Source organism: Phalaenopsis equestris, unplaced genomic scaffold, assembly GCF_001263595.1.
Source record: "Phalaenopsis equestris unplaced genomic scaffold, ASM126359v1 Scaffold000224, whole genome shotgun sequence".
In the NCBI taxonomy this organism is placed as follows: Eukaryota; Viridiplantae; Streptophyta; class Magnoliopsida; order Asparagales; family Orchidaceae; genus Phalaenopsis; species Phalaenopsis equestris.
Window position 1 is genome coordinate 2,428,423 of NW_018164666.1, and position 18,848 is coordinate 2,447,270.

General features: G+C 35.4%; 1 protein-coding gene across 1 annotated transcript in view; it reads left to right on the forward strand.

Moving 5' to 3' along the window:
- Positions 1 to 14,671, forward strand: part of LOC110023469 (DNA mismatch repair protein MSH2) — a 53,102-nt gene extending 38,431 nt beyond the window's left edge. The window contains exons 10-13 of the mRNA XM_020722907.1: positions 11,242 to 11,368; positions 13,218 to 13,417; positions 13,754 to 13,906; positions 14,011 to 14,671. Coding sequence (XP_020578566.1) covers positions 11,242 to 11,368; positions 13,218 to 13,417; positions 13,754 to 13,906; positions 14,011 to 14,220 — 690 coding nt within the window. The 3' untranslated portion in view covers positions 14,221 to 14,671. The remainder of the gene's footprint in view (positions 1 to 11,241; positions 11,369 to 13,217; positions 13,418 to 13,753; positions 13,907 to 14,010) is intronic.
- The last annotated feature ends 4,177 nt before the right edge of the window (positions 14,672 to 18,848 follow it).

An 18,848-nucleotide genomic window follows, 5' to 3' on the forward strand; every position in this document is an offset into this window, starting at 1 on the left:
AGGGAAAGATTTGCACCATCTGGAGACTAAGATAAAGCTAAAACACTACCTGAAAATCAAGATACAACCCTCGAAGTGAAGAAGATACGCCGACAACTGTCTCGGTACAAGTACTCAAAAAACTACTAATCCAAACCCTTATACACACACATACAAGAAATGACTAAAAAGAAACAAAGGATAATAGGAAAGAAAGAGTAAGAAAGGAAAATGAGACTGTTTTAGCGACCCGACTCCCATCTCCCACTATACGTTTTCTCGTGGTACTGTAGCAGCTACAATACTGCAAGAAAACTATGCGGGAAAAAGCTCCCTTGTCAAGCTCTTGCGGTTGGGGGAGCTTCGACTTCATTCGTCGAAGTTCTTGGCTCCTCATAGCTTGGAGTCAAGTCTGCTAATTTGAATGTAGCAGAGATATTGTAGTCCTCTGGTAAGTCGATCAAGTAGGTGTTGTCGATCCAAAACACATTATGGTAGAGTAGGTATTCATCCTATCTTAGCACAACCTGAGCTGGTACTGTAGATAGAAGAGTGTTCATACGAATCTTTTATCGAGCCATCTCATTTGTAAACTGCTTCTTTCACTCATACTCAGCGGAATGTAGTTGATAAACCAGTATGTGGGGAGAAATCAACTATGGGGTGTAATCTATGTCAGATTGCACCCCTCTCACTTGCAACCACTGAGGAGAAATCTTCTTTACTGATTGGACTTGGATCCCACAAAAGAGGTTTATCTCATCTTTTTTGACATTTGTTGATGGGTACCATAGTGAACTGAATATAACATCTGAATAACTCCATGTAACCTTCAAGACATGGCCTAAAATGACTCCATTTTTTACATGTTGGACCTCCCTCAGTAAGGTTAACAGAGGAATGAATCTACAGATTTGAATGGTCTAAATTTCTTATATTTAGGGGTGTCATGCTTCTAGTGTTAGTTTCTCGAATTCAAGACTGCTTTGTACACTTACTGTGAAGTCGATTGGAGTCTCTCCCATTGGCTCTGCTGGAACTATGTGGCTCTTTTCCTCCTCAACTGGAAGTTGATTCTCCTCCTTTGTGTCCTCACCATCTTTAGTGTCTACCGTGTGATTACCCAAATTTGCTCAGTGAAATAGCTGGTTGTGTAGTCTGATTCAACATGCCCAATTTCTTGGCATTTGCGACACTTCTTGGCTGTGACAAATTTAGAGATGTGGATTTGTGTTATCTGGTCTCTACTTTGAATCAGTTTTTCCTCTGATGGGGTCATCTTGGGCGTTCTTCTGTGTGTAATCTGACTGTAAGACCCTGGGGTTGAGCTCTGTCTGCAAGACAGGGTGGTCGCTCGGTGATGTGGTCTATCCACTTTTGAAGTTAGGGTCTAAATTTTGAGTCAGTAGCAAGCTACTAGGAACTGATGTTGTATCTCTCGCTTGATCTTCAAATTATCCCATTCTCCATATGGTGGCTCTTCTCTCGGCCTCCTCTGATACTGAATTCCACAACATGGTGGCCAGTCTTCTGCATCACTAAAATCCTCTCGATGGAAGGAATTTAAATCATCATCTTTGGCTCCCTTTGACTCTCCCATCCCGGTCAAGGGCAATCTACCCTTGGGATTTATCCTCAATGCTGCAAGCTTCTGCTGAAGTCGACAGATCGCTATCTCTTCCCATGTAGGCTTAGTTGTGTATCTTCTTGGTGGCATGACTAGGGTTTAGAGTTGGGAGGTGAAAGAGAGTGCATTGGACTAATCGACGGTGTCGAGAATTTGATTTGGGGTTGCTGATGTTGAACATCATCAAATGAGAATTAAGGTTGTCAAATTGTCGCTAATGTTTGGGAATAGGAAAGAAAAAGTTTTGTTGGAGGGGGCAAGGCAAACGCTAGGAAACCTTAGGATAATACTAGGGTTAGACTAGCTCTAATACCAAATGATACTAGAGTTCACCCAAACCACCACAGAAAAAAAAAATATTAATAAAAGCAAATAAACATTTACAACCAACACACTTGAAAGGGAAAATACAATATGCACAACACAAACTTGCATTAGGGTGGCTTTCATATGATATTAGTGACGGTTATAGGACTGGGTGAGGTGGCGACAAGGTAGGGAAGGGGTTTCCCGGCTATGTTAGTGAAGAGATTATTGGTGGTTGGAATGGCTGGGCAGCAAGGGAAGACTGTCCAATCAATGGTCGTTTGTTGTTTGGGGCGGATGGGTTGTGGGAAAGCAACAAGGGGGAGGCATTGCAGCGATGGGAACAAGTTGGACTGAGGGGAACAACTGGCCGGTGTTGACCTCATTTTCAGTGAGGTTTTAGTTTCCTACTCCCATAACCCAAAATATAGTTTTAGGAGTTTTTATTGACCATCCTAGCGGATTCTTATTGACCATCCTAGCGGACTAGCAATGGAGCCAACTTCCCGTAGAACTTCAAACCACTTCTTGACTCATTTTTGTGAAGAACTCGTATGGGTGGTCCCAAACACTCAAATTCTAGTTGCAAGGGCTAAGGACCAGCATGTAGAGAGCCCAAAAATGAGTTCTTACATGATTAGACAGCCTTAGGTGAACTCTCTGTGACTCAGCAATGCACTCGCTACACTACGCGTGAAGTTGATACTTTTTTTGCCTGACCATCGGCAAACTTGTTTAGACGACCCTAGATGACGAAACCGACCGCGCCGACACGTTCGGAACATCAATTTTAACCGGGAAGGACACCCATATTGCTAGGGTTTCGCGCGCAAACAAATTACACGAATATCGATGCACGTTTTTTTAATTAGCGGGGCGCGGTCCCGGACAACCCAGATTCAACTCAGGTTCGATTTAGGCTGGCTGAACAAGGGTTAAACAAATTTAAATTTCAAAATTTCAAATTTCAAATAGGCATTTAATCTCATTTTAATTAAAAGTTAAAGATTTTCCTTTTGAATCGGCTTCATCAACGGAAACTAATTAAGTCCCCACCAAAGTTTTAGCGTAAGGGCTGCTTCGATTAATTTAGTCTGCTCCTGTTCTAAAAAAGGAACACTGGCTTCTTCGTTGTGCTCTCGGCACTATTCGACACCCTGTTCCTTCTCACGCTCGATCCCGTACCCCTCCTTAACAGACCGAAACCCTCGTCTCATCTCCCCGGCCTCTGCTTCGCCTCTTCCTCTTTCGGGCATAGAAGTTCCTCGTTCGACCTCGTCGCCCTCTCCCACACGCGCTCATCTCCTCCCTGCATTGAAACGCTCGCCTCCTCTCTGCACCGATCCCTCACGCCGGCTTCGACTCCATCTTCCTCTCACGACGAATATGGTCTCCTCATTCGGCACCTTCCCCCTCTCTCGATCGCTGCCTAGCTCCCTCTTTGTGCTCGCCTGCCCTCACTCTCCTTCTCCTCTCCTTTGCGTCGAAGCTTTCGCTCGACTCGACTCCCTCCTCTACACCGAAGCTCTCGCCCTCTACACCGAAGCTCTCGCCTTCCCTTCTGCACCGAAGCTTTCACCCGCTCGACTCCCTCCTCTACACCGAAGCTCTCGCCTTCCCTTCTACACCGAAGCTTCCAACTCCCTCAACTCTCGATCGAACCTGAGACCTGAGATTCAGTCGCACTTCCCTTTTTCCTCCTTCTCTCAGTGAGGTCCAGCCGGAGCCCCTTCCTCTCCCAGTCGACAGCCCTGCAGGAAACGATTTGGACAATCAGAACAGGAAGTCAGTTGTGCACGTTCCGCCTGTCCAACCCAATCCTCTACCCAATCCTCTGACCGTTCACTTCTCTCGTTAACTTCTCTGTGAGTTCTTGCAAGATCCCAAACACAAACTAATATTTTCTGTGGATTTTATTTCTGTCCAATTTGGTCTCCAGATCTTGTTATTTCTATTGTTGTGTTTCTATTTCCGATAGCTTTTTTTCTTTTATTCAGCTTATGTTGTCTCCCTCTCTGTTTAGGGAACTGGTTAATGATTTGATTCCTTCTTTTTGTTGACCAAAGTTTAACGGTGAAATGTGTTATAAAATGCTGACTGCTCCCTTTAAGTTTTGATATTTAACGCGACAGATTTTCTTCGAGTTGCTTAGTTGTTGTTATGTATATTTTTGAAACTTAGGTCGTTGCAGTTAAATTTGTGACATGCTTGTGGAGTGATTGGAACGATATTAAGGGAAGATTTTCTGGTGATGCTAATTGACAAGAACATGTTGTAGTTATTTGTATTTGTAATGTTGTTATGGCCCTGCAAGTATTGAAAATTTATTTTATATGTTTTCGGCAATTTAAAAGTTTAAATGACTTTGTGGTTGCTTTCATGTAGGATTAGATAAATTTAGATTCCGGTTTCAGTTGTATAATTTTTGGTCAAGCATGTGATGAATCTCGTGTATTTGGGCTACATATACGTGAGTCATACTTAGGTAGCTCTGAATGAAATATTCTTTAATATCTTTGTATTCATGCTTCAAAAGCTTTAGTTGTGACTTATGGAAATATATGAGATTGTGCGAGTTCAATTTGAAAAGAAAATTATGTAGTTTGGAGAACCAAAAGTGCTTATTTGGAGAGGTTTGCACACTATTTTGAGACAAATTTAAGGGTTGTTTTTGGAGTATTTTGTGAAAGTTCCTCACTGTTTTGGGCACCATATCTGCTGTTTTGGAGAGGGATTTGTAGACTTTTAAATTGTCGTCTTGGGACTGTTTCGAGGATGTTTCTTTTGTTGTTTAGAATTGTTAAAAATGTTGTGTAATGATGTTGGGTGTTGTGAGAGCTATTTGGTATTATTTGGAACATAGATAAGTGTTGTTTGGGGCATTTTGTGGGCTAATTATTGGCATGGTTTTGACACCGTTTGGGCACCATTTTGGTACTGTTTTGGGGCTGGAGTTAGAGAGCTTTATCTACTATTTGGGGCTGGATTTGAACAGCTTTGTCTATCGTTTTGTGGCCGGATTTGGAGAGCTTTATTTATTATTTTGGGTTTCACTTAATTATCATTTAAACGCTTTTAGGCTGACCCACCTACCTTTATTTTTCCTTTCCGGTTTTACTAGTTTTGGAAGTGGGTCAGCCTTCTTCTTTTGTTTTATTTATTTTTAAATGGTTAAGTCGAAAAGTGAGAGTTTCTGATTTAATTATTTGGAAGACAGTTGAAAAAAAAAACACTTAATTGAGAGTAGAACACCTTGAATCACTTTAGGCACAAGTTAAAGTGCAAACTTTTTAGATTTTAGGAGCACACCCTAGGTGAGAGTCCATCCATTTAATTCTCAGCATAGACTTCCTAGATTTTAGGAGCACACTTTAGGTGAGCGTTCATCGACTTAAATTTTGAATAAATAATGAAACTTGACACTTGACCTTGATTCACAAACTGATTAAAACACTAGACATGAGAATGCACCGAGGCGTAGTTTATGCTTTCTTAATTAAACCAACAGTGAAATTTCCTCAATGACTTAACATACAATGAAATCCAGTGCACTGGGATTTGAGCTTGGAGATTACACTCAAATCATTCTGACCATTGGGGAAATTTTTTAACGCCACATATAGATCATCGGATTAGGATAAGTCTAGGGTCGAGGTAGCGAGGGAAATAACGATATTGCTTATGTGTGCTTAAACGAGGGATACGAAGTGAGATTATTAGAATAACATCTTCTACCTCAAGGAACTTCAATAAGGGAGAGGGAAGGATCTGTGACACTATTCGCCGATTCTTGGTGGGATCGTTGCCCCCGACACTCTTAGGTTGTCAGCAGTTCTAACACGATTAGAGTGATTAGCCTGTGCACTATACGACTTTACAAAATATTTACAAAAATAAAATAAAAATTTTTTTTGCATGTTAAAAAGAACTCTGCATAAAAAAGACTTAAACAGCAACTTTTGCATGAAAAATTAAAGAATTTTTTTATGAAAATTTATAAAGGTCCACGGCTAGTCACTTGGATTGAGGTTAAGGACTGTCTTCTGTAGATTGTCAGGCTGGTAACTCTTGTTCAAGATCGGGAAGCACGCAGTCCAACTCTGAGCCCCCACTTTTACCAATGTCTTACACTCAGTTCTGATCTTTCATATGTGACTAAGGGTTTCTTTTGCTCGTGATTTTTACAACTCATTTTTTGACTTTCGCGTTAGGATTTCCCGCATTGTTTATTTTTCTTACGAGTTTATTTAAATCTGTTGCAAGTCATACTACGCTCGCAATATTAATCACGCAAAAGCAGTAGATGCCCATGTGCGCTTTTACAGTTTATCTACAGCATTTTACTTTAGCGTATTTTATTTCAAAAAGTACCTTTTATTTCAAAAAGTACCTTTTATTTATCGGCAATTTGTTTATTGTGTATGTAAAACAAAACCAAACATTAACACCAAAACTGTAAAACATAAATCACCAATCTCAAACACTTAAAGTTTGGAGCTATCGCGACGGCAGAAGGTTCAGAGATAAAATTTATGGGAAGCATGACGAGGAACTCAGACCGAGCAGCAAGGGGATCTTCTTCAGCAATCTCTTTCCTAGTCTAAATAACAATCCATAGGACTTCGAGGTAGTTCGCTCAGCGCAACGTAAATCCTCACACCCTCTTTAGACTCTTGTACAACCATGTTGTGCAGCGTAAGTCCTAACTCGTCTTAGGTTCCGAGGTTGTCGTGTTGTACGACGTAAACCCTTTTATTTTTGCGGGTTATTTGCATAATCGGGTATTATGTAAGCGTAAGTCTTAAATAATAGAATTGACGGGATTAAACATTCAAATAACGTCATCTCTAAAACATAGCCGTACAGTAGAATTGTTTGGGAAGTCACTGAGGTTCCTCCTCAAGATCTGTGACGCCACTACCCTTTACTTCCATTGGACTCCTGAAAGAACTGTTTCTATTTGAGTCACTCCCACTTATTTTTTCACGTCCTACCATGAAAAACTAAACCTTGAATTAAACCTTGTATTCTTGAAGACTATAACAACTGATCATTATCGAGAGTTTTCTCAAGTGAATCCCGTCATTTGAGATGTAATTAACTTTATGGGATTTGTCTCTATAGGGAACTTGGAACCCAGGTAAAATAAACCCTATTTAATCTTTGTATTAGATAGGGGAACTTGTCGGTCATACATAAAAGATTCGCAGACCAAATGTATGTCACAATTCTCTTAGTTTGCAGGATTGTGTCTATCTCCGAGGTATACACTCATCTTTCAGGAGGGTGTAATATTCATTGTATCGGATACGATTATGCAAACTATTGGACGAATGAGATCCATTTAGTTTCTTTTCTTTTCAAAAATTATAACATGCTACTTTCAAAACCTAAATTATATACCTCTTATATTTATATTAAATTTTAAAATTATTTTCATATTCATATTTTCAAATCATCAAAAAGTTGACCGACAGCCGGGTCGCTGGAACAGAAGAAAACATCTTGAAATGGTTGTTTCCGGGCGGCGACAGGGAGCGGGAATGGTGGAGGCAGCGGTGGTGAAGGCGGACACTACGAGACAGCCAAAGGAGGACCATTTGAGGGTTGTGGCAGCAAGAAGAATGGTTGGACAACGACGAGCTACAAGGAGACAACAACAAGGCTGCTATCTGGGCAGTTTGCAGTGATGGGGAATGCAAGGCAGCGAAGCGGAAGGGATGCATAGGAGTTGGGGAAAGATAAACACCACCTGGAGACCAAGATACAATTGAAGCACCACCTGGAAAGCAATATACAACCCTCGAAGGGAAGAAAACGTCAACGAATGTTTCGGTACAAAACTCACAAAAAACTACTAATTCAAACCCTAATATACACATATATAGGAAATGACTAAAAAAAATGAAGGATGATAGGAAAGAAAGAATAAGACAGGAAAACAAGGCTGTTTCGATGGCCTGACTCCTGTCTCCTGCTGTATGTTTTCTCGCGTCGCTAGAAAACTGTGCAAAAAAAAGCTTATGTGTCATTATACTTTATAATACTAGAATTAGCACCAACTTATAAAAATGAATCTTAGAATGCTTCCCCCCTAGCCTTTTTATGAAAGGATAAAAAATGATAGCATGTGTTTTATAAAGTGGGCGCGATGTTTATTGCAAATTTAAGAAAGAGTTCTAAAGCGCCCAAGCCCCTGATACAAGACAAAGGGAGCAACATTATAAGTATTCAGGTTAGAATCCATGATCTGTTAGGCCAAGGCTTGGTGCATGGAGCTTCTCTTAGCTTATCCTAACAGAAAGGGCATTTTAGGTTTGTCTAGCTTAGGAGAACATAGTTCACTTGAACTATTAGACTTTTAGATTGACCTCCATATAAAAAAGTTATTGCTTGGTAACCTATACATCTATGGCTTTCTAAAAACACACTTAAATTACATCCATTAGATGGTAATGCCTTTGTTAAATCAATAGACAGGTGATGAATCTTTGTGAATGATCAATCAATGTTCATTGGATGGCCAAACTCTTTTATTTCAAAAGAATTTTTTATGATTCAATGCAATCTTTGTCATCCTTATGTACGTTATGGTAATAACAAGATAAGATCAAGCATTGATGTGAGAACACTATATTGGCTTAGAAAATTTACGCCCAATTTTTTTAAGAGAGTTTGTGGTTATTGGTTAAATTTTTAGAAAGCCTATTAGATTTTAAATATGACATTATCAGATGATTTTACTCTCTTGGTAGTAAGAGAGCTTCGATTTCATTTAGTAGTTAGTCGTTAAATACTTAAGCATATAATAGGAGTTCATTTTATATTCAAAAAATTGAAAGGGTATTTCAGGTTTGTATAGCTTTGGAGAACATAGTTTAATTGAATGATTAGACTTTTGGATTGACCACCATATTAAAAAAAGTTAAAGATTGCATGGTAACCTATGCTTCTATGTCTTTTCAAAAAATACACTTGAATTGCATCTAGTAAATGGTAATGCCCTTATTAAATCAATGGACAGGTCATGAATATTTGTGAAAGATTGATCAATGTTCATTGGATGGACAAACCCTAGATAATTTCAAAAGATTTTCTGATGATTCAATGCAATCTTCCTCATTCTCATTTTCGTTATGGTAATAACAATTTAGGTCAAACAATGACGTGAGAATGCTATGTTAGTAGGCGCTTTACCTGGGCGACATGTTCGAAGGGCCCTCGTGAAGAGCATGTGCTTCGAAAATTTACGCCCAATTTTTCGAAGAAAGCTTGTGGTTATTTGTCAAATTTTTAGAAGGCATATTAGATTTTAAATAAGACACTATAAGGAGATTTTACTCTCTTGGTGGCAAGAGAGCTTCAATTACATTTAGTAGTTAGTCGTTAAATACTTAACATATGATAGCAGATGATTTTATCTTGAAAAAATTTAATGTCTTTCTCTTAAAGTGGATGGTGAAAAAAATCACGTTAAACTTGATCAAGATTGTATGGTTTCATTGTCTCCAGCTGTTGTGGGCTTTATTCTAGTTAGTAATAGGAAATGGTTGATTTAACTTGATTGAAAAGTTTTTATTAATAACTAAGAGTTGTGCCGTCTAAGTAAATTTTATATACTTAGGATGAATTTGTTTTGCCGAGAGTCAATTCTGAAATAATTTTGGTTGATCGAAAGTTTTGTGCCTTACAAGTACACTATAATTTACTATCAGTGGATTTAAACAATTGGGAAAATTATGCGTTGCTGTTATGATCGTAATTTATTGTTATCATTTTACAACAATCCAGTCAGAGAAACCCCATATAAATATGTTGTGCTAGTTAAATTTTTAAACTTAAAACAACCATCCGTCATCCTCTCTTATAGTTTGTCAAGGTGATAAGTTCAAGATCCAACTTAGTTCTCAACGAGCTAATGCCATATATGGTGTAATTTTATGATTATTTTTTGAGATCTCATGGGAGTAAAGTGGTGATTTGTTTTCTTTAACTGTGTGGTTCCATAGCCACGTGACAACAAGAAAAGCACGGTTATGATGATCACCATCCATAAAAATGAATAGGACCCCAACAAAACAAAGGAAATTTCAATCTTGAGAGGACTTGTCGAGAAGAAGCTCTACATCAATAAGTCGTACCTAGTTTCTTTTTGGTCTTACATAGTTTCTCTAACAAAATAAATTGGGTCTTTTTTGCTTGGGGTTTATATGAGATGCTTGGACTAGATATAGGTATCTCGTTCCTTAGACTCAATGTTGATTCATCAAAGTCAGCTATCAAATAAATGGATAGAAACTTGTATAAAGAAAATGAAAGCTATAATCTGAATAAAAGTGGAGAAGCCACTAATTATTGTATTCACTCGAGAAGTTGGCACCTCAGCTTGTCTCTCTAATATGGCGATCGTAAAGAGAACAAGTGGAAGTTGATGGATATGCGTGAATTTTACTAAACTGAACAGCACTTGTTCGTTGGATTTCTAACATATTCCTAGCATCAATATCATGATTCACTTCGTGGTAGATTTTTCGATTTTAAGCTTTTTAGATGCATTCTCAGGATGACGTTAGATCAAAATGCACCTGACCAATGAACTCCTTTCAGCTTTGGGCCTATAGAACCACTCCTTTCATGGCACAGGTAAGCCCTTTTCTCTCGTTTTTGGTTGCGAAGAACTCTGGTCACTGTTGAGATCTATTGCCCCACGACTAGGATCATAGAGAATCTCTCCATGTCCATTAGGAAAGTGCCTGATAAAAAAAAATTTTGCACACAGAAGTCGCTGAGATTTGTTGTAAGCGACCAAAAGTCAAGTACTTTGTTGGATCCAAAAACATAAAGCTTGAGTTGCCAGTTTTCTACACTAGAAAGAACTTTGATATCCGTGATCTTGTGCTCAGCAAAGTAGATGTTTTTACATAATTTTACTTCGAAAAGTTCTCATCCAGTTAGGAAGGGGTTCTCCACAAGAGAACTTCAATTGGAATATTTTAATGGTAAACCAAAATAACAAAAGATTTCTTTTATTGCTGTGCTTCGTTTTTTTTCTATGTTATTCTGCATTTTGTTAGTAATCATTTTTAATAAAAGTTATCATCCAGTTCGAAAGGAATCCTACACCATCAAGGAAAAGGTCAACTGAAGTACTTTTGTAGTAAACTGAAGTGACAAAAATTCCTTTAATTATTTTTTTCCCTTTCTATGATATTTTGCATTTTCTAACCGATCACGTGCGATGAGCTTTATTCATACCGTAGTAAATCAAAATGTTTATGATTTCTATCTTCTGGATTATAATGGACTATTATTTCTCTTTGATTTTGCAGCTCCGTGGTGTTTCAACCTTCATGCAAGAAATGCTTGAAACTGCATCTATCTTGAAAGGTGCATCGGATAAGTCGCTTGTAATAATTGATGAGTTGGGCCGTGGCACCTCTACTTATGATGGATTTGGTGCGTAATTTTTTTATTTGTATTACTAATATAAGGTTTGAATTGTTTACCTTTGTTTTTTTGTTTTGTTTTTTCTTATTTTTTTATTTTTTTATTTTTGCTTTTCACTTAGTCGAAAGTCATAGCTAGACACTTCATCTTTTTTCGTTTGTAGCATGAGAATGGAAAATATTTTGAAAACGAAAACATAAATATTAATCTCAATTAAGTTTATTTAATTCGGATAGCATCAGCTTAATTTTTTTACTTAATCCATATTTATTAACGTTGGAATCATGAATTATCTTAATTAATTAATTGAAGCACTATTCTCTAAGTTATCAATGTAATAATTAATTAATTACTAACTTCTTAGGTTAATTAATATGATAATAAATTAAAACCTCAATCAACCAAATTATAGTTGAATTATTTATTTGATTATCCTGAGATTAATTACAATATTTAAGCATTATTAAAACTTCAGTAATCTTAGTAAACACTTGTTTCTAAATAGCATAAATAAATCGGTGTGCCGATCAACTAACCAATTAATTATCATAGTTTACTAAAACATAAATTATTTTAACTTAATTACCATAACCATATAGCAATGGTCTTAAATTTTAATTTAAAAACTCATTAATGCCTAAGTTGTCACGACCTTATTTGTAAGTTTGGAATACCAAAGTGAGAAGTGTCGGTCGTAGGGAAAAAATTATTTAATTAAACATTCTCTAAATTTTGTAAAATGTAAGTCTCCCAATACAAAGAAAAGCCAATAAATACATCCAAATTTATTTATTTTTTTAAATTTACAACTCATAAAAAAGTTATTACATTACCCATCTCTCGTCGTCTGTAGGTGAATACACTACTATTGCTCATTCATCTTAAAGGTGGTTTACCTGAAAATATTAATCAATTATTTTGTGAGTTAAACAAAATTTAGTGGCTTGGTATGTTTTTAAGTTATAGTAATTCAAGAATTTAGAAAATAATATGCAAGAGTAAAATGGTATATATATCAGTTTGCCATGAGCAATGCATTAACATATATTTCAATTTTTTTGTTACTTTTTTTTTCATAATCTATTTTATTTTAGAGGCATTTACATACATTACACCCAATTTTTAATATGAATGTTTAGGTGTAGATATGTAAATACGTAAGAATTGTGTGGTATGTATGTAAATGCCCCTTCTAAAGTTTATGCGAACTGCGTTAGTTGATTTTTGGTGTTAGCATGGAGTATCATTTGAAGGTAGCTCATACCCAACGTTGTTATGATAAATGTCTTGTTTAAAATATAAAATTTAGCTATCAACTTTATTATAAATATTTTTTTGGATCTTCTTTTCTTGTTGTTTATCGCTCTTTGTGAATATATTTGATCTTCTTTTGGCTGAATAAGTTTTGTTAACGAAGATTTTTGGTTTACAGCCTCATTTATCTTTATTTTAAATCTTATGCTTCTTGTGGGCATCTCTGGACCTTATATTTATTCTAGAATATTCTCCCTCATAATTAATGGTGAAGTTTACATACATACCACACAATTCTTTTGTATTTACATATCTGATACCACACTTCGGTGTCATGAGCCTATGAAAAGGTGTACCTCACTTTTAAGAAGTTTGTAATACTGTGTTTTTGATGTGATATTAAAGATTAGAGTTTTATATAAGTATGAAAGTTTAGGTGTCAGATGTTTAAATGCATAAGAAATGAGTGGTATGCAGGTAAGTGCCTCTAATTAATATTGTACTTTTGCATGAATTGGGGGCATCATTAAAGTTTAGTTTTCGTTCATAATGGTTACATGGTAAAATTATTTGATTAATGACCCCGTACTTTTTCCTACTTCAGGTTTAGCATGGGCTATATGTGAGCACCTTGTGCAGATTACCAGAGCTCCAACCTTGTTCGCCACTCACTTCCACGAACTGACTGCTTTGTCGCAAGGAACGCACGATGATTCGAGCAGTATGGCTGCCGTTGGAGTGGCGAATTATCATGTTGGGGCTCACATAGACCCATCAAGTCGAAAATTAACTATGCTCTATAAGGTACAAGCGAAACCTAAGCGGGATGAATATGACATAAAGGGTCTATGGCTTCTCTTTGGATTTCTTTGAGGGGCCATTTACATACACAGCACCCAATTCTTATGTATTTCATATCTAACACCTAAACTTAATTTTTTTTACATTTATACCTCCCAAAGCTGTTATATCACATAAAATTATCACCATTTTAACTTTTAAATAAGTGAAATATATATTTTCATGCATCGGTAAGTTGCCATATATGTAAAAGTTGAAGTTTTGGTTAGATATGTAAATACATGAGAATTGAGTGGTATGCATGTAAATCATCATTTGTTTAATTGAGATTATTTGCAGGTTGAGCCTGGTGCTTGTGATCAAAGTTTTGGAATCCATGTTGCAGAATTTGCAAATTTCCCTGAGAGTGTTGTGGCTCTTGCTAAAAGAAAGGCTGCTGAGCTGGAAAATTCTGCTCAATTACCAATTATTTCTGATAATTTGAATGACGAGGTGCGCTGCAGCTCTATATTAGTCACATTCCAGTTTTGATTTCTAGGTTATTATTTTGCTTTCAGGTGCACAAGAACTCGAATATTTGTTCATTTTGTGGTCAGGCCGGAACTAAACGGATACGGATGTGCGGTTCCGATGATATGGCTGCGGGTGCGGCTCGAGCTCGTCGGTTTCTTGAGGAATTCGCGAAAATGCCGCTGGACCAAATGGATGTGAAGCAAGCCATGCAGAACGTGAGCAGACTAACTTGTGAGTTGGAGAAAGATGCTGCTGAGAATGCATGGCTCAGGCAGCTCTTCCTCACCTCATGAATGTAATCCCCTGGACAAAGAATGTTTGTGTTTTGAGCTGGTTTTTGTGATTTTGTTAAGCCTTTTGTTTTGAGATTTATGTTTTTAGGGTTTAATTTTAGAGTTGAATAGAATTAATGTCATGTGAGTCTCTGAGCTTAATTATCAATTCACTTATTTTAAATTTTGAGTGATTGGTGATTAAGAGTGTGTTTAAGGCAGCTTGTGCGTTTCAGAATAAGTTGTTTATCTTGAAACGCGACCCGTGGGCCCCGTTGCCTGCGTTTAGTGTAAAAACTCAAACGCGATTCCGAATAAGCTAAATAAAAGCGTGAACCAAACGGTACAACAGCGTTTTGAAAACGTCGTCCGCCCTTATAAGCTGCCCCAAACGGTCTCTTAAGTTTTTAATAGTGGGTATAATTGTCAATAATTTGAGTCCATTTTGATTACTTTTGAAGTTACATTTCATTCTAATTTTTAAGGTTAATTATCAGTCCACTTATTTAGAATTTTTGTTAATTAAAATCTGACCGATTGTTGAGTTAGGCTTTTTATTTTTATTATTTTGGGCACAATTATCAATTTTAATTTGAGTATATTTAGTTTATTTTTCGAAGACTGCGAGGGACTTTTCTATTGAAGGCTTGCATTCAGTGGGTCAGTGCAAAAGTCAATCGATTTGTTTCTTTCACAATGTCAAACAGAAGGCCAATCAAGACTGTTGAAAAGCTATTGCTGCGCGTATAAAAAATGAGTACGATAGCCGCTGGGTCTCACTGCTACGCGCATATTTTTAGTAATAATAAATTTGTTAAACTTACATATTTTTCGATTACAAAAGAAAATTTAAGTTAAAATTGTATAATTGTGTGAATGCGTGCTTTGTAATTTAGCAGTCGATTGTTTTTGGCTTAAATTTGTGTTCTCTTCACCTAGGCAATGCTTAGAGTCAAAGTTTGAGAATTGGTATAAATGTAAAAATGACATTTACATGTCATACAACACCTAAACATTCATGTTTAGGTGAATTGCATTAAAGTTTTTAATATCATATAAAAATTTAATTTTAAAATATATTTTAAAATGTGAAATGTACGCTTTCATAAATAGTTTTATGACACTGAAGTTTATAAATGTAAATATGCAATAATAAGTGGTATGTAAATGTCTCGATATGTAAACATGTGGTTGGATGTGGTACCCTAATTGCTATGATATCGTTTGCTTCTATGGCAAGTGGGGAATGGATCCCAAATTATAGCTTCTAGATCACTATTTATAGGTGAAGTTTTGCACAAATTTGAAAGCTTTAACAACCCCACATGCAAGAAAATAAGATTCCACTATTCTCTTAAAACTGATCATGGCTATTTTTTCACAAACAATTAAAATCAATTTTCAATTTATTGAACTTATGATAATTAGATTATTGCAAATTATATTGGATAAATCAAAATTATTTATGTATATGTAAGATAAAATAAATCTCTTCATCATCTAATAATGTCAATTGTTACAGTAAGCATAATTTTGAATCACTCGTAAAAATGTTAGCACAATATATACACGAGTTGTTTTCTTCTTGATAGGGTAAGCACTAAAACTAGATAACTTAGAAATCTTTAGTTTATTTTCAATCAATATGTTATTCATTAAGGCACATACCAACAAGAATTTTACATTTTAGACATTAAATCTTAATGAAATTTGCTCTTGGTAGATACATTAATGTGGTGTAGATGTCACCACCTCTTATTAGAACTTTTTTTTTCTTTTTAGTTCAATTCTTAGAAGAAAAGCCAGAAGTAGGTTAGATATTATTATTTTATGTTCCAAACTTTATGACTTCATGTGCAATATAACTTTAAAATTCCTAATTTCTTCAGTAATTATATAAGTTATGGAAGCTCGGCCCTTATCATTCTCACTTATTTAAAAATTCTAGTTTGTCATTAATTGCAAGAAACCTTATCAAATTATGCTAAGTTCTCCTATAGTTGGACTATGTATTTACACAATAAATCATTTCATAATTGGAGAGAAAATAAATAGGCATCCAAAAGAGTGCTTATTTAAAGTAAAAATAAAAATAGAAATACAAGAAAAATAAATTAAAATTTAACTAAAATAAACAACAATCAATTATGCCAATAACGTCTAGATTATTTGAATGCTTAATATTTAGTTTCAATAAATTCACCACTTACATTGTTTAGGGGGTGGAACCAGCTTTTTTTTTAAGATCTAGATATATTCATTGCCTAAATCGTATATCTTTTGTGCTAATATCTAGATATGTACATATCTAAATTTTAATGTACATATCATACAATACCTTTGTATTTACATATCTAAATTTTAATGTTTGATATTTATATTTATTACACTTGATTATTATGAACTTATGCTAGCACCGGTATTGTTAATGTGATATTAATGATAAGAGTTTCACTTATGCAAATATGAAAGTTAAGAATTAGTGCTTTAATTATCTCATTCTCAAAGCACACCCTATTTGGCATTGGCTTTAACAATCATTTTTCAGCCTTTTTTATATTTACTTATTTATTTTTATTCATTTTATGTACTAGTCCTAACTTTGAGGCTATAAAATAAACACATTTGTATTTTAGCTGAAAATATGTCAAATAATTCAAAATTTATCTTATGAGAAGATTTAAGATTTTTTAAAATTGTATTTTTCTTATTAAGAATAGTCAAGAATAGTGCAAGTCAAATTAGAATAATTTTCCCTGGGAAAAGCGCCTTTGAATGAAATAAAATAAATTAATAATTATAATGATAATTATAAAGCTTTGGAATAAATTAAACATAATTTGTACCTTGATATAAGTTTTTCATAATTCATACAAATTTTATAGTTTTTTTAATATAATAAATCTTTAAAATACACGCACTTATCCAGGATGTAGTGGTTGAGGTGTAGTCTCACATTGTAAGGTCTGGGATTTGAATCGAACATATTACCCTTTGGCTTATAAAGATTTTTTATTTTAATTGGATTTTTATATGAATGGCACTTAAAACTCCTCTATTTACATATCCCCCATCTAAGTGTCTCTATTAACTTTTGTAGCACCCAAACTTCTCCTAAAACCCCAAAACTAGCACTCCACTTCTCATGTCTTATTTTACATGCTTTGTCTTCCACTTGTCATATTTTTTTATGTAATTTAAGCAATTTAATAATTTTGCCTCCCATCAAGAGATGTCTTTGATGAATATTTAAAAATAATTAAACATTTAATAATTTTGACCAAAAGGGGTTCCACCCCTATATTCCCATTGTCCAAAATTTTATCTCCTTATCGTGAGAATAAATGTGCAAGCGGGTTCCACAAAAGATTTCATTTTTTTGCAAAATTGATTTATCGTCCCCTTCTTTATCATTCTCGAGAAAATATTACGTGCAGTTCGTATATATGAACCACAATTCACATTCGAACATGCACACTAAGCCACTTCGAATGTGATTGATCGTCCGCACATACGAACAATGCAAGTAATATTTTATCATCTCTCACCTCTATGTTTTTCTCCCAACTGAGACACTGGTCTTAAGAATAAAGAGCACAACTCATGCGGATTTCACTGCAAAAGTGAACAAGATTGCATATTTTGTGGGTATTACTTATTAGAGGTTTTAGGCGTACGTATGTAAATATAATATGTTGTGGGGGAGGAGCGCATTTTCTGTCCGGACACCTGACGTACCTCTACGTGCGGTGCAGGTTATTCTTGAGTTATTTTATTATTTCTGGATTATTTTCATCTGGATTATTTTCAATAATCCCGAAATAACTCAGAAATAACCCAAAAATAAAAAATCGCGACTTATTTTTGGATTATTTCGGGATTATTGAAAATAACCAAGAAATAACCTGAACCACATGTAGAGCTACGTAATGAGTCCGCACAGAAAAATTTTTGATGGGGGAGATATGTAAATAGTAAAGTTTTGAAGTGCCGTGCATGTAAAACCTCGTTTTAATTATGGACATCTGTTGAATTTCACCCCCAACTCTAACCTAATTCTCTCCTCTCCATACACTTATTTTCTTTCGCTAAATTCTATTTTCCTACTAATCTTCTCACATTTCAATCAATCTCATCCATTCTAGAAATATTGTGCGGAATATCAAATTTTTAATTACGCGCGCTGAATTGATCAGTTCCAAGCTTGAATGTCTTTGAAGCTGTAAAAGTTTTCTAAATCTGCATTCACAGCACGATTAAGGATACTCATCAACGCACAGATTTCCTTGTTTAAGTTCATGAGTTTCATCAAAACACGGAGAGATTCATACGCAAATTGGAATCGGAATCAATGTGAGATGTTAAAAATCTGAAGGGGAAATTAAAAACGAATGAGCAGATTCTTTGAAATGGTTTTGATCTTTTATTTTGTTCCTGGTGAAATTAAATGAAAAAATTCAAAGCAACGCTAATTACATATACGAAATTAATAAAATCAAGGACGAGAAATCAATCAATTGTCATAAAATTAAAATCAGCCGACAAAATCTCATCAATTCTCCTAACTAACATAGAAAAAAAAATCGGAAAAAAAAAACAAGAACAACAAACCAAATGAATGAACAAATAGACAGGGAATGCCTCTTTCC